This window comes from Centroberyx gerrardi, chromosome 2, assembly GCF_048128805.1.
Source record: "Centroberyx gerrardi isolate f3 chromosome 2, fCenGer3.hap1.cur.20231027, whole genome shotgun sequence".
Lineage (NCBI taxonomy): Eukaryota > Metazoa > Chordata > Actinopteri > Beryciformes > Berycidae > Centroberyx > Centroberyx gerrardi.
In genome coordinates this window covers 16,760,822-16,775,332 of record NC_135998.1, presented here as the reverse complement: position 1 = coordinate 16,775,332, position 14,511 = coordinate 16,760,822, and the positions used below count along the sequence as shown (strand labels likewise).

Sequence of the window (14,511 nt, the reverse complement as noted above, 5' to 3'; positions counted from 1 at the left end):
CTAATAGACAAATTTGTACTACATGTTTGAGCCCATATAAAATGTTTTGAAGTCACATTTATTTATTTTTACCATATAGATTTTTCAAAAATATTTAGTAGGTACATTTTCATTGGACAAATGTGGACATTACTGCATGGAAATAAACAATGCGACTGTCCCCGACGAGTTTTGTTTGGGCTGCTTCCTTCTAGGCTTGTTCTTTGTGAAATCTGTTTTTGATTGTTTATTAAAATAACCAATATACATTGTGTGCATACACTGGAAAAACATTTACAGACTTTTCAAAATGAGTGATAAAATTATTGTACTCGATGCTATACACAACTAATAGGCATTGGGTGATTACGAACAGTCACAGTGGGCATCACATCAAGCAATATGTTAGTATAATTATAAAATGAAAAAAGGTTGATAATGAAATTGGTATCAACAGACAACATATGAAGTTCAGAGTTTGATATACAGTTTGCTTCTCTTCTTCAGGGGCCCTCAGGGGGAATAGGGAGGAGGCAGTGGCCCTGAGGAAATCTTCTCATAGGCTGGAGGGGCATTAGGAACCTGCAACAGGAAGGAGACATTAAATATTCATAAGATTAGCTTTTACTGAAACTATGGTAACTGCTGCAATAGAGATTGTTGTTATTGTTCATTGATATTGTGCTTTTTCAACAGCATCTCTCATATGAGATGGTGCTGATTTGCCCCCCCTCCTCTCCCCCCAACACACACACACACATGCCTCCCTTCGGAATGGGTTTTTAATCCCCACCTCTAGTCTGGTGACATAATAATCTTTCTTGCAGGCATCCATTGCATCAGCCTCACGTGCTCCACACTGTGGTCAGAGCCCCCAGGCTTTGTTTTGAACAACTACCCTCTGTACTTGGTTTTGGGTTGCAGTGAGTTTGAAACACTAGTTTGTTGTTCATTGTTGACGTATTGAAATTAGATCTTCTTTTTAAAGAAGTGAAGAAATAATTTTACTTCCAATGCCCAATTTACTATCACCCACTCTTGCCTAACTTTAAAAACGCCTCTGTCAGAGAAAGGGAAGGGGATGCAAGGGGAAGGCTCTTAAGTCAGTCATGGGGTGTCTGTCTGTCTCTCACCGCAGGTCGGAGGCTGCCGAAGTCAGTAAGAGCCATCTTGTTATCTGCCGAGGGTCCTGCCTCACTGTACTGGCCTCCTGTGTAGCCTGGTGACCCCGGCCTGGGGTTCTGCAGAGAAAGAGGTGTGAAAACGAGAGAGATGCAGATGCAAAAGCGTGACAATACAGAGTGTGTGAAAACGAGAGACGAGAGAGAAGCAGAGTGAAAAGAAAAATACAAAAAGGAACATAAATCTTTGAAGTAGGTTGCCATCAGCTGAATAAAGTATTGTCTCATTCTGTTATAAATATGCAACATCATATCGGTTGATGTGTCCCTACAGTGGAAGTGTGGAAATCACTTTATACCACGCAAGATTATTTTTAAGGTGGACCATGGTGCCACTAAAGCATTTTATCACAAAAAGTATATTGGTATGATAGTATGATTATTTCACTGTAAGTCTAGAGCCAAAGATGATCTTTGTGCTGTGATGCTTGAGAGAAACCCAGCGATTGCCCCTGGTCCTTGTAACCTGACTTTGAAAACTGGCTTCTGGGGACCTGGTTAAAGTTTGATTACAGGATGTACGCAAAGAAGGTGGTCTTACCCTGATTATTTTGTATCCATTCCTCCTCCTGAAGTACCAGCAGCCCAGGATGAAGAGAGCTGCCAGGATGATCACCAGCAGAGTTACGCCCACTGCCCTGTGGTACACAACACAGTTGATCAACATATTGATCAAAGTATTGATCAACAGATGGAATGAAATCAGAAACTCTGCAAATATAATCACGTTGAGCTGAATAATTTTAAGAGACTGGATTTTAATTGATGTGAACTTAGTGTTGTGTTATGAGCAGTTGTAAATAAATACATGGGTAAACTATGACCTCCAGTCGGTCACCATAGTATGGTAAACAACCACCAAAAGAAACAAAAAACAATTACACTTTCAGAAATGCATTAGTTTATGGCTTTTTCTCTTAAAATACCATATCCGATTTATATCAGGCTAAAAAAGTGATAAACTCTATTATGCAACCGAAAAGGTGGGGAAACCTGAGTTCAGTTCAGGTATTATGAAATTAAATAAATCCACGTACTCCTCAGCTCTGATGGATCCACCACGCCTGCTGGCAAAATAAATGTTGAAGTCCCCACGAGGCATCCCGTCAGTACGATTACACGGCATCCACCTGAAAGTCAATAGGAAAATCCTTACTAAACTCTGTACAATGTATTGACATAATATAGTGGCTGGGTTACATTTTTATAGGCCTTTTTTTCAGTGTACTTAATCAAATCCCCCTTTCCATTATGCAAACAACCATCAAGAGAGGCAGATTTCAATATATAACCACAAGGAGCCTGTTAATTGAGCACTGGTGTTAATTTTGCATTTTTTTTTGTTTCCTTTGGTGTATTCAGACGTATATAATTAAAACAAAAGTAATGAACAGTTAAATCATTGTGAACATTTATCATAGTTATGAATTTTGACACAACCTTCCTTGTATTCAACAAGATGATCATCTGATTGGTGATCTCCCCCCACTGCACACCCCCCATGTATGTAGGCTACATGCCTTCTCCCAGATTTCAGCTGGCACTGTGATGCTGATGGCAGCAGGCAGATAACACTTTGGATAGTCCAACATTGATACTCAACCAACTTTCACCTGACAAAAACTTCAACAAAGTGTCACTTGCCTATGTACATCTCTACAGACTATGTAACCCTAGCCCTAATTTAAACCCAAACCTAATCCTAACCCAGACGTACACTAGGCCTACTTTTCACACTATTGTGAGTATCATACTCAGTGTGACCGGCCGTCTGATCACCGGTTGAAATTATGCATTTTCTGGGTCACAGTCCCTCCAGTGCTGGACAGTTGTTCAGTTAACAGTTATCCCTAACGTCTCTCTCTCTCCTCATATGAACTGAACTGATGCTCTCTCGCCCGGTGTGCAAACTGTACAACTGCAGTGACTAATCTTAATCTATGCGTGGATTTTTTGCTTTCATTTTTTGCCTTTGAATATTTTAGTTGCAGCTAGCAAAGCAACTCAATCTAGCTGTAGACTGCTATTGAGCTGATAGAGCTACCAAAGCAGTTTTGTTTCACAGATGTGGAATTTACAAAGTTTTCCCCAATTCTAACTAAACATTTTGGCTAACAGGCTACTTTATGATCTATACTGAAAGACAGCTAACCTACTGGAGCAAAGTTGCCTCGTAGAGTGGATCTGTTCTTCCTGACAATAAACTGGGTTAAAGATGTAGTTATCCTGGACTGTAACTTCAATTACAGCAACAGTTGATGCTGCACACCTAGGTGCTGTGAGACAGCATCTGTACTTTTGTTTTCTGTTAGTAGCCTAGAGTTGATTCGGATAATTGACCCTCATTTCAGCCTACAACAATGGCATTTTTATGGTAATGTTAAACAACAGTAGGCCATAATAGAAACACATTTACACAATATATAAACATCCAACAAGGCCTATGTCAGGGAATCCTCTGTTAGAAAAAAAAAAAAAAAAGGCCATCTTACCCAAATTAGATAATTAGATTGCGGAGAACAGCTCCTCTGACTGGGTCTCCTTCTTGAAAGTGCTGGTCCTCAGCTCACTGGTTTTTCCCTGCTGAAATATCCAGAGCCTCAGTCTGCAGGAGAGCAGTGAGGGGCAGGAAACTCTCATGACCGTCACGGGTTTCAGGCTCATGGTTAAATCTATTGAAGCGGAGTAATTAGCGTGAAACCCCGCGGTCCTTAACGCAAAACTATTATCCACTCGTGAAACTACAAGAGTCAGCTGCTGGCTTTCCTTCAACCCTCTAATCCACAGCCACAGCACAGGCTACAAGCTTCCATTAAATTCATCACAGGAACATGACTTTAAAAACTAACTTGTATAAGAATACCCTGATGAAAAAGAACTAGGCCTATACTACATTTTTACAATAGCCTACTATACAAATATCACAGCAGGTCCCCATTGGAATATAAATAGGGGGGAAATAAAGTAAAGTTACTCACAGTTGAGTAGCCTACCACAGCACACTACAAGCCCCAATAGGCCTATTATATTATATTATATTATATTATATTATATTATATTATATTATATTATATTATATTATAATAGTATCATATGGTGAACATAAATACCATAAAATACCATAAACTCATTATCAAGTAGCCTACCACAGACACAATTCAAGTCCCTATGGGAATACTACAGTGATTTTTCAGTAGTGTAGCATTAACAAATTCTAGGTAATTATTTGGGTATTAATTGAGAACTCAATGTAGACATGTTTATAGATATAAATAAACTGGATTGCTTTTCTTGAGGCCTACAGTGTGTTCAACAGACTATCATGTAAAGAGATGAAGTAGATTAATATACTACTTGATATGATAAAACTGATATCACAAAGATTTATATCAGCATAAAAAGGTGGGTAAACTCTATATCTATAATGTCTTTCACTGTCCCTAGGCTACCATGTATGTCAGTATGTATGTTGAAACTCTGTAGTAGACTATAAGTTGTCAATATGTTTCTGTACCAGTGTCACCAAAACAAACTCCTGTACTTTTACTGTGATTGGCGATTGAAGTGATTCTAATTCAGATTTTAATTAAATCGATAAAAAGGTTGGGTAACTGAGTTAAGGTGTGTTTATCCTCCACTACACCTCTAGTCATCATGTTCATGTTTTGTCTTCTACGACTACGAAATTAGATCCTCTGTTTCCTGGTTTCTAGCTTTGGGAGAGACATGTTTATGTTCAGAAATACTGACTGATAAGTCCATATTTATCAGAATAACATACATGAATTCTTCTTTCTTTAGCTGTTTCAGGCATCAGACTCTTGCTATTTTCTTTTTAGATATTCAGTGATATTCATTCTCTTCTGAATGCCTCTTGTGTGGCATATGAGGATTTAGATTATGTTATTTTTTACTTTGAGATATGAATTACATGGCTTACTAATGGATATACAATGCAATATTTTCTGTCTCTATGGGAGTAAAATAACCAATAAAACTATCACTCACTGCTGTATCATGGATGGCCAAGATGGCGGCGCGTGCAGACGCAGCGGCTCGGCTCTCTCTTCTTTCCATCATCCCACCTGATCTGGATAAGCACCAGTTTGCCTACCGGGCAAACCGCTCCACAGAGGATGCCATCACAACAGCTCTCCACACCGCTCTGACACACTTAGAGGAACCAAACAGTTATGTGAGGATGCTGTTCGTGGACTTTAGCTCCGCATTTAACACCGTAATCCCCCACAAACTGGTCAGCAAACTGGACAACCTGGGCCTTGGTTCTTCGCTGTGCTCATGGGTCATGGACTTCCTTACAGACCGACCACAGCAAGTCAGAGTCGGTAACCATACCTCCTCCACCCTCATCTTAAACACAGGAACCCCACATGGCTGTGTGCTGAGCCCTATGCTCTTCACACTCTTCACCCACGACTGCACCCCCATCCACACCTCCAACTCCATAATTAAATTTGCAGACGACACCACAGTAGTTGGGCTGATTTCAGACAATGAGGAGACGGCCTACAGGCTTGAGATAGAACATCTGGCTGAGTGGTGTAAGGACAGCAACCTGGTCCTTAACACCTCTAAGACAAAGGAGATGGTTATTGACTTCAGGAGAACAAAGGAGAGAGTCCACCTCCCCCTCCACATACATGGAGAAGCAGTGGAAAGCGTGGAAAACCTAAAGTTCCTTGGAGTCAATATGTCAAAACAGCTGACATGGACCTCCAACACCTCACACCTGGTTAAAAAGGCCCAACAAAGACTCTTCTTCCTCAGGAAGCTGAAACAGGCCCAGCTCCCACAGAAACTGCTGCTAAATTTCTACAGGAGCACCATCGAGAGCATCCTGACTAACTGCGCCACTGTGTGGTATGCCAGCTGCACAGCCGGCGAGCGAAAAGGCCTGCATTGTCGGGATGGAGCTCCCAAACCTGGATACTATCTATGCCAGTCGACTGAGGAAGAAGGCTAGCAGCATTATCAGGGACACCACACACCCCGGCCACTGCCGCTGCCGTCCGGCAAACGGTTCAGGACAATAAGATCCCGCACCAATAGACTGGAACAGCTTCTTTCCCAGAGCTGTGGCCTCCATCACACCCCTCCCCGCCCAACCACAGAACAGATTACAAGAACTGTGAGCGCACACACACACTCATACATCAAGGACTGTGACACACACACACACACACACACACATATCAAAGACTGTGACATACACACCTCCACCCTCAGAGACTGCTACCACAGACACAATTTATAAACACAAGGATTTAACATCTATTTATTAATATTTATAACATTCAACCTTTGTAAATTTGGAAATGTGTAAATTTAACTAGCGCCTTTTATTTTTAATTTGTACTTGCACAAGTCTTTCGTAACATTATGCTGCTATTACTGCTTTTACTACTGCTTTTATTTATTTGTTTTATTTTTAACTACACCGAGAGAAGCCAGGCGAAATTTCATTGTACCTGAGTATAATGACAATAAAGATCATTCTATTCTATTCTATTCTTTTGTTGTAGATAATGAGATACATAAAGTGAGGATCTCACTTCTTCTAAAGTTAATAAATTAGCCATTATAAACTCAAACCTGAACTGTCTCTATCCTGATGTGCAATAGCAGTGTAGTTAGGTATAAGGCTAATTTACTACCTACATCCAGTCCACATGATACTAGCATCAAAAGCCAGAGTCTTTCCTGAAAACCCTGACATGTATTCAAATATACAGGAGGCTGCTATTGAGAATAGTAAGACAATCTCAGCCTGTTTGTGTGTTTTTTCTTATAGCCTTCTGTCTTTTTAGCTCATCTTTATCAATGACACCTGTTCTGCTTGGCAATGTGTCAAGTTGTTCTAAAACATATACTTCTCATACTTATTCCTTCATTTGCTCCAGTCAGTTGTGCCTATAGCTTCAACATTCACTCACTACAGCACAGGCTGGAGTTGGCCCATGATAGAGCCGTATCACCTCTGGCCTCTCACCTCAACAAGCGGTGGATTTTTGAAACAAGGGACACAAAGTCAAGTCCTGCTGAATAATGGACAACTCTCTGTTGCTCAAAAATGAATAGACATATGTTATAAATATAAGTAAAAGCTATACCTTCACTGTTCAGATGTCATCCTTCCCTATAGTGTAAACTTACTTGTCGACTTCACAATCTTTAGCTTTGCAACAAATAATGAAGTCACCTTCAACAGATTATATTCTATATAAGAGTAAACATAAAAGTAAAAGACCGCCCATCCTTGACATGAACCTGACCTTTGCCCATTGCCTTAGGCCTCCACAGCAGATATGATAATTAGGGCACAGTGCTAATTTGATATTGCGTGTAATGAGTGTAACCGCAGCTAAAGTTAATGATACAACAAAATGAAAAATTACTTTTTTGAGTTAATTGCTGTACCTAATCACCTGGTAGTTCAAGAGGGAAAAGGCCAAAGCATCATTGCAAATCAAAACATAAAAATCATTTTTTTCCCCTCTTGCTGTAAACACTGTGAAGAGTAGCTTATTCCAGCATTTTGGGGTATAATATTTATGATCATAATCTCTTAGCAAGCTTGAGGTATTGGATGGAGGGGCTCATTTCCTAAGAGACTGGTCGTATTGTTTAGCTGCATGTAGCTAGTATCACTTTGAACCTGATGCCTTTAAGGAACTAATTGTAAAATGCAGTAGGCCAGTACCAGTTTTTAGAAGTCTCCCCCAATTGTTCATATTTTAGCAGTGACAGAATATCACTGAAGTGCACGTGTTCCCATGTATAATCACTATAGTTTGGGAGAGGCAACAACAATTCTATTTTTTAAGAACTCCTGCAGGTTATCAGCACTTCTCCAAAACTTTAGCAACTAGAGCTAGCCAGCTAACTGTGGCTGATATTCCTTCAAGTCAAATAAAGTTTAGTCAAGTGATATGAGGTTTTTAACACCATGCATTCACTAAAAAAAAAAAAAAAAAAAAAAGTGTGGAAAGTGAGTGTCAACCTTGTAGGAGGGTGCTGCCTGACCTGACAGACTTTACTGAGGGAACAAAAAGCCCCCTGACATCTGGCATTCATCTTTCTCTCTACACTGAACTGAAGTGAGACCTCATTCATTTGCAGCAATCATCGTATTACAGTAAAACACGTTGGCTAGCGCTTTAACTGTACGACGTCGACGACGAAGTCGTCAATATTTCCACTTGAGTTTTAAATTGACCACTGATTTGCAAACAGCTTCCAAACTGAGTGAAATGGCATTTGTCCAAAAGTGTAACATCTGAGTTTTACATGCAAAACTTGGTTTACCTCTTTCTCATCAGCACCCACACGAGAGAGCAGAGAAGTTTAGTTTTTCTTTAGCGGCATCTGGCGGCGTTGACAGGCACTGCGTGGCATTTTGGGTGGTTTTCTGTGGCCTCTTCTTTATAGTACAATAATAACCTGTTTTCCGAGGAGTCTTGGGGGGTCATTATAGGGTTAAACGACAAAATATTTCGCTCAACAGAATCATTTTGACTTGATGTAGTTGATGTCCAGTGCATAAGCTGATAGCTCAATGGAAGGTTACAGTTTTTCCTCAGTTGTTCACACACTGGAACTGGAGACACAATGACCTGCAAAAACCTGACATTCATGTACCAAGAACATTGCAACAAGAACATTTTCTGACTTTTCACTTAGTTTGCAATTCTAAATCACAATTTCTGCAAAACAGGACACACAATTGTGCACAGTCTTCATAAGTAAAATTGATACATTGTTTTCACAAGGAAAGCACTGCCATTCAAAATGCTAAACTGCAATTACCCGTTGGCCACATTGATTACTCACATGTACAAACACTAGTTGCTAAATTGTCTATTTACAAATCAGAGCAGAGTACCAAAGGTGACTCTCCAGATTTGGAGACAGTGGCAGACTGGGATAAAAAAAAAGGCCCTGTAAATTTGACCCGGACTGGCCCACCAAAAGCGACACACTCCACCCTACACCCCTCTTTTCACAATATGAACACATGTAGAGCAAAGTATTATTAGATATATAGCCTGTTCTTTTAGAATCTTTAAAATTGAGTTGGGCTTTTATATATGCAGTCATACATTTTAATTCAAAATATAATAACCCCCCCATCACTTTCACATCTCGGCAACTTGGGGATCAGAGAAAATCACTATTTTCTTCTCATATTTACCCCCTTGTTTATATCGTTCATGTGCGCTCAATTTGTAATTCTGACAGCACATGAAGGCAGCATGATGTTCATTTGTAGACCAGAGGTTTGAAACAATTAAAACACTTTTTTCCTAAGCCAGCTGCACTCCTTGGTGGCAGATACTGCCCCAGGTGGTGTGGTCTGCAGCTGTAGCCTCCAGGGACGCAGGGTCAAGCCCACATTTCTTCAGGGAGATCTTCAGTTGGTCCTTTAGTCTCCTTTTCCGCCCTCCAGCAGAGTGCCGACCCATCTTTAGTTGTCCGTAGAGGATCTTTCGAGGGAGGCGGTCCTCCGGCATCCTGATGGTGTTGCCCAGCCACCTTAGCTGATGGTTAGTGATAGTGGCTTCTATGCTTCTGCTGTTGGTCCCCTGTAGGATTGTTGAGTGTGGTACATGGTCCTGCCAGGTCACTTTAAGAATGCGCCGGAGGCATCTGATGTGAAAGGCTTCTAGTCGTTTACGGTGGCGGCTGTAGACAGTCCATGTCTCACATCCATAAAGCAGTGAGGAGATTCATACTGCCTGATAGACTGTGACTTTGGTTGACAGCTGAAGGTTGTAGCTGTTGAAGACCCTGTTCCTGAGGCGTTCAAAAGAGGATGAGGCTTGTTTGATGCAGTTCTGAATATCCTGGTCAATGTTGCAATCATCTGAGAGGATGCCAAGGAGACCAAGATGTTGGAAGTGTGGTACAATGGCAAGTGGTGAGTCAGAGATGGAGAAGATGGGCTCTTCAGTTGGGAGAGTAGCTGAACAGTGACACAGGACCTCTGTCTGTGATATGTTCACCTTCAGGCCCATACTGTAGGCAGGGGGTTCCCCAAATTTTTGAGTAGCCAGCCAGATGGGAAAAGTAACCGGCTAAGGGATGTTTGTGGCGGCAAGATACATTTTTCCGGTGATGCCACTTTTTACCAAACCTTAAATATGTTTATGAAAGCATGACAATTAAAATAACATGAATAAACATTTTTATTAAAGGCTCAATGCTCAATTGAAAAATAAACGGATAATCTTTATTAATTGTGAATGTTTAATGTACTTTCTTGAGTCAGTGCAGAAATGCAATTTTTAATTGTAGGAAATAAAAATATAAACAAATAGTAATAAATATAAGAACAAAGTTCATATTTTAGTCTTCTCAGAGCAATACTGGATCTCTCTCCTGAGTACTACTGCACTCACAGAACTGAGATCCAATAATTATGGAAACATAAATCAGTTTAAATAATGAGGAAATGCCCCAATTTTACATGGTCATAACACCTGCATACTGGGGCTTTAACAAACCCTCCTAAAACAGAAGCCCCTATGATCTTTCCCTGTTCCTCCCTTTACTTCTCCCATTTCTATTTTGAACATTGGCAAAATGGAGTCAGTGTGCAAGTGGGACTTGTCAGGATTGGTTAAACTTGGGTGGCAACATCAAAATCAAGGACCAGAATGGCTCGCGCAGATTAACATGACGTTGTTCAGTCAACAGCTTCTTTAGACCCCCCCCCCCCCCCCCCACACACACACACACACACACACACACACACACACACACACACACACACACCTGAAAAAATCAGGTATTGACTACTGAATTTGAGAGCGGTTTCGGTTAGTCCGAGTAGGGTGCAAGGAGGTTCTAGGGTGTAGCAGAACCGGACTGGACAACTTTTTGTTATGTGACGTAAGGTGAAACACTCGTTACGTTACGTAACATTACCATCGTTAATTTGAAAGAGACGGAGGTAAGTGCTATGAGACATTCTTAAATTTTCTATCCAGTCTGTTTCCTCAACATTGCGGTTGTTCCTACCAGTTCTGCGGTCTTCGGCGCAAATGTTGAGGTTAAAACTATCAGGTCCATGCGGTGAAAAAAGAGAATGTGACGCCGCTGTCAGTGGCGGTTTATTAAGACCTTATGGATAAATTGACGCCTCTGGTTACTGGTGTCAAGTAAACCGAAAATACAGGCAATGGTAGCCACCATATTGATCTGAAGTAAACGTTACTATGGTTACAGACATTATTTACAGCCATCGCGAGATCGTAGGAGTGGAGTGACTCCTGTGTACCATACGTATGCGCATTCACTCAATTCGGTTGTCACTACCAAATTCTGGCAGTGTGTACGTAGCCTTAGTGACATTCAGTTATAAAAGTAGCCGGCCAGACAGAGGTGGGTAGACGGCTAAATAGCCGGCAGCCGGCGCTTGGGGCTCTTATAGCAGCTGCAAGGGTGGACAGGAGAGGTGCTGGAGTGTGTGCCCCACCTTTGGACTAATTTGGCCTGATCCTTTAGGAGGATTACCCCATCTACACTTTTAAGGGGACTGAGCGAGCAACCTCTGGAGCCATGTGTTGTCTTAATGCTTAATGGCATTGTAAAAGTTGTACATATCATATTTGTCAATATAAGATTCTATTTCTTGTGCCTTGGATATCTACCACTTATTTTTCAGGCAATGAAGCTCAATCTATACTGTTCTGTCTCTGCGCTCGCATTGCTGTTTGAGGGCTGTTGACGAGAGGTTATTGAGGGAGGCTTTGTGGGCAGCATGCACACACACACACACACACACACACACACACACACACACACACACACACACAAGGACAGGTAAAACAAGCAGATACTCGCTTTTTTCATGCTCTCTTATACAAAGACCCAGACACAGAGCAGAAAGTTGAGTTTGTGAGTGAATGGTAATCTGAGCTCCGTCCAGGCCGCTGTGTTCCACCACATTCCAGCTGAGGAGGCAGGCCTGATGAACAGCAGGGCGTGCCGTGGGCCAGGATGATAGCTGAATGCTTAACGGCCCCAACCGATTACAGGGGCAACACAATACAAAGAAGTGGTGATAAAAAATAAACTACTGTAAATTGTGGGGACCTTTGTGTGTTTATTTGAAATAACATAACTACACTAACATGCTTTTAAGATGAACTAACCTAACTAAGACTTGTCTGATTTTGTCACAATAAATTATTTCAATGGGCTATTCCACATAACTTCTAGCATATTACCACTTGACTTCAAGCTCATATTCCTTGCCACTGCACTGCTAGCAATATTCCCACTGCCACCAAGCTCACTGAGCTCTAGTGGAGCAAAAGTCTGCTCCAATCAGTGCTGACACCAACAGTAATAATAAGGGTGAGTGTGTTGCTGTGCCAACTAATGCTCAGAGCCAATGGCAAATAAATATTAGAAATAGTAAAAATGATGAAGATGAGGAGGAGGATGACCAGCATCAAAACATGGTGAGTTACACCATGTGAATATAATTCAGATTCAGAGAAAGCTCTAGTGGCATGAATCAAGTAGTATTGAGTGTTGCATATTACAATAGCACAGGAGTAAATAAGGTACAATATAGACTAATATGGTACAATAAACTAGAAAATTAATATATAATATATATAATTCTGAACACTGCAAATAAAAGGCTAGGACAAAAAAAAAAAGCTCAGAAAAACTAATGTATTGCATAAGTGCCCAACTTAAAGGTGCAACTGAAAAATAACTATATGTATAAAAGAACTAAGGAGCAAATGTTCCAGCTACATGCTTGCATCAGTGCTCTGAAACAAGGCACCACACAATAGCCAATAGTTCACAGGTAGATGATGGTACAATAAACAATAGACAAATTCAGTAATTATAGGAACTCCCTTTGTGTGTGTGAATGTGATACATATGATTCCACAAATGTGATTATATGCAGTGCAATGGATGCTACATTCATATTTTGGACATTCTAATAGAAAGTGCAATTCTGTTTCTACTTCTTGCAATTCACAGTGCTGACAGCCTTTTGTCTTTGAGCACCCATACTTTTTTCTGTATCTCCCTTTTTCAATATTTAGATTATGGATTACTAATCCTCAATTCCTCAGTTTTTCTCAGTCAGGAGAAGAATCAGTTCCTGTGTTCTTGTCCGGCCCTTGCATGCATACCTTGCTCAGCCCCATCTTGGAGTTAATGTATAGAAAGGATGGACTGAAAGGGGGTGAAGGTTTCAGGGAGCCCCATGCTGGGGGGGCTCCTGGGTATTTTTGCTGGGGGGGCTCCTGGGTATTTTTGCACTTCATGTGGTCTTTAGACAAACCACCCAGTCAGTCTTAGATGATGGTATAAAACCAGAATGAGGATCAGAGCATAAGAAAACAGTTTTCTTGGCTTACAGAATAACGACTATGTTAGAAATCATGTTCATTCCCGGTTATGTTTCCATTCCTTGAAAATAGTTGTTTTGGTTTGTACCCCTATATTATAACATGTAAGTACCCCTTCAAGGCCAGCTGCTTTGTTGCACAGAGATTTTCCTCAGATAATCTAATTGGAAATGTTGTCAAAGTCTAAAAAGGGCAACTGGACATGGAGACACTCAGACAAGAATCAATTCAAAAAGGCAGGGGGAGCAATAACTTTTGCTTTATCCCATACCAACTTTTACTCAATTCGTTTTCCTCCACAAGAGGGAGACCAAGACCTATTTATGAAATTGTGTCAGTCTTTATTTGTCCCTCTCAAGCTTCTGTTTTCAGTGCTTCATCCTAAAATAGCACAGGGGATACTTACATTAGATCCTATGTATAGGTGAATGTTTTTAATAAATTTATGTGCATGCCCTATTTAACCCTAGTAATAATAATGTGTGTGTGTGTGAGTGAGAGAGAGAGAGAGAGCGAGAGAGAGGGCGGAGGGGAGACGGTGGAGAGATGTGGAGATGCAGCTTTGGAAAAAGTTGTGCCCTATTGCCTCTCAGTGGATAGTCCAACAATAAGCTCACCAGTGAAGACGCAGTAAACTCTACATCAAGGGTTGCCAAACGTTTCATATCAAGGGAATAGTGGAATTACACCAAACCTCGTTCGTTTGCCGGAGACCCCCCTTGCAGCCCGTTAGGAACCCCCGGTGGTCCCAGGACCCCGTTTTGGGAACCACTGCGTTGCATGGCAAGGAGCGGAAGTAAACTGGGTCGTCGTTAACGTTAGTTGGTTTGGCGCCGCACCGGTGGAGGGAGTTATTTCTTGCAGCAGTTCTTCCGGTCGGCATTTTGTTCTGCGAGAGAGAGTGAGAGAGAGAGAGAGAGACGGGGCGAGAGAGAGAGAGAGGGGGG

At 41.2% G+C, this 14,511-nt stretch overlaps 1 protein-coding gene across 1 annotated transcript; it reads right to left on the bottom strand.

Annotated features, from left to right (window-relative positions):
• Positions 1–472: 472 nt before the first annotated feature.
• On the bottom strand, positions 473–3,753 carry mlana (melan-A). The gene is made up of 5 exons (XM_071914850.1): positions 3,653–3,753; positions 2,198–2,290; positions 1,702–1,798; positions 1,113–1,220; positions 473–561 (listed from the first exon to the last, which is right to left on the bottom strand). Exons 2-5 carry the CDS (start codon positions 2,284–2,286, stop codon positions 493–495), a joined length of 363 nt encoding a protein of 120 aa, XP_071770951.1. The 5' UTR covers positions 2,287–2,290; positions 3,653–3,753; the 3' UTR covers positions 473–492.
• Between the last annotated feature and the right edge of the window lie 10,758 nt (positions 3,754–14,511).

Coding starts and splice junctions, on each gene's coding strand:
- mlana (XM_071914850.1), bottom strand. CDS start 2,286: ATGCCGTGTAATCGTACTGACGGGATGCCTCGTGGGGACTTCAACATT. Junction 1,799..2,197: donor GGATCCATCAGAGCTGAGGA/GTACGTGGATTT, acceptor TGTGTACCACAG/GGCAGTGGGCGTAACTCTGC. Junction 562..1,112: donor TCGGCAGCCTCCGACCTGCG/GTGAGAGACAGA, acceptor TTCCTGTTGCAG/GTTCCTAATGCCCCTCCAGC.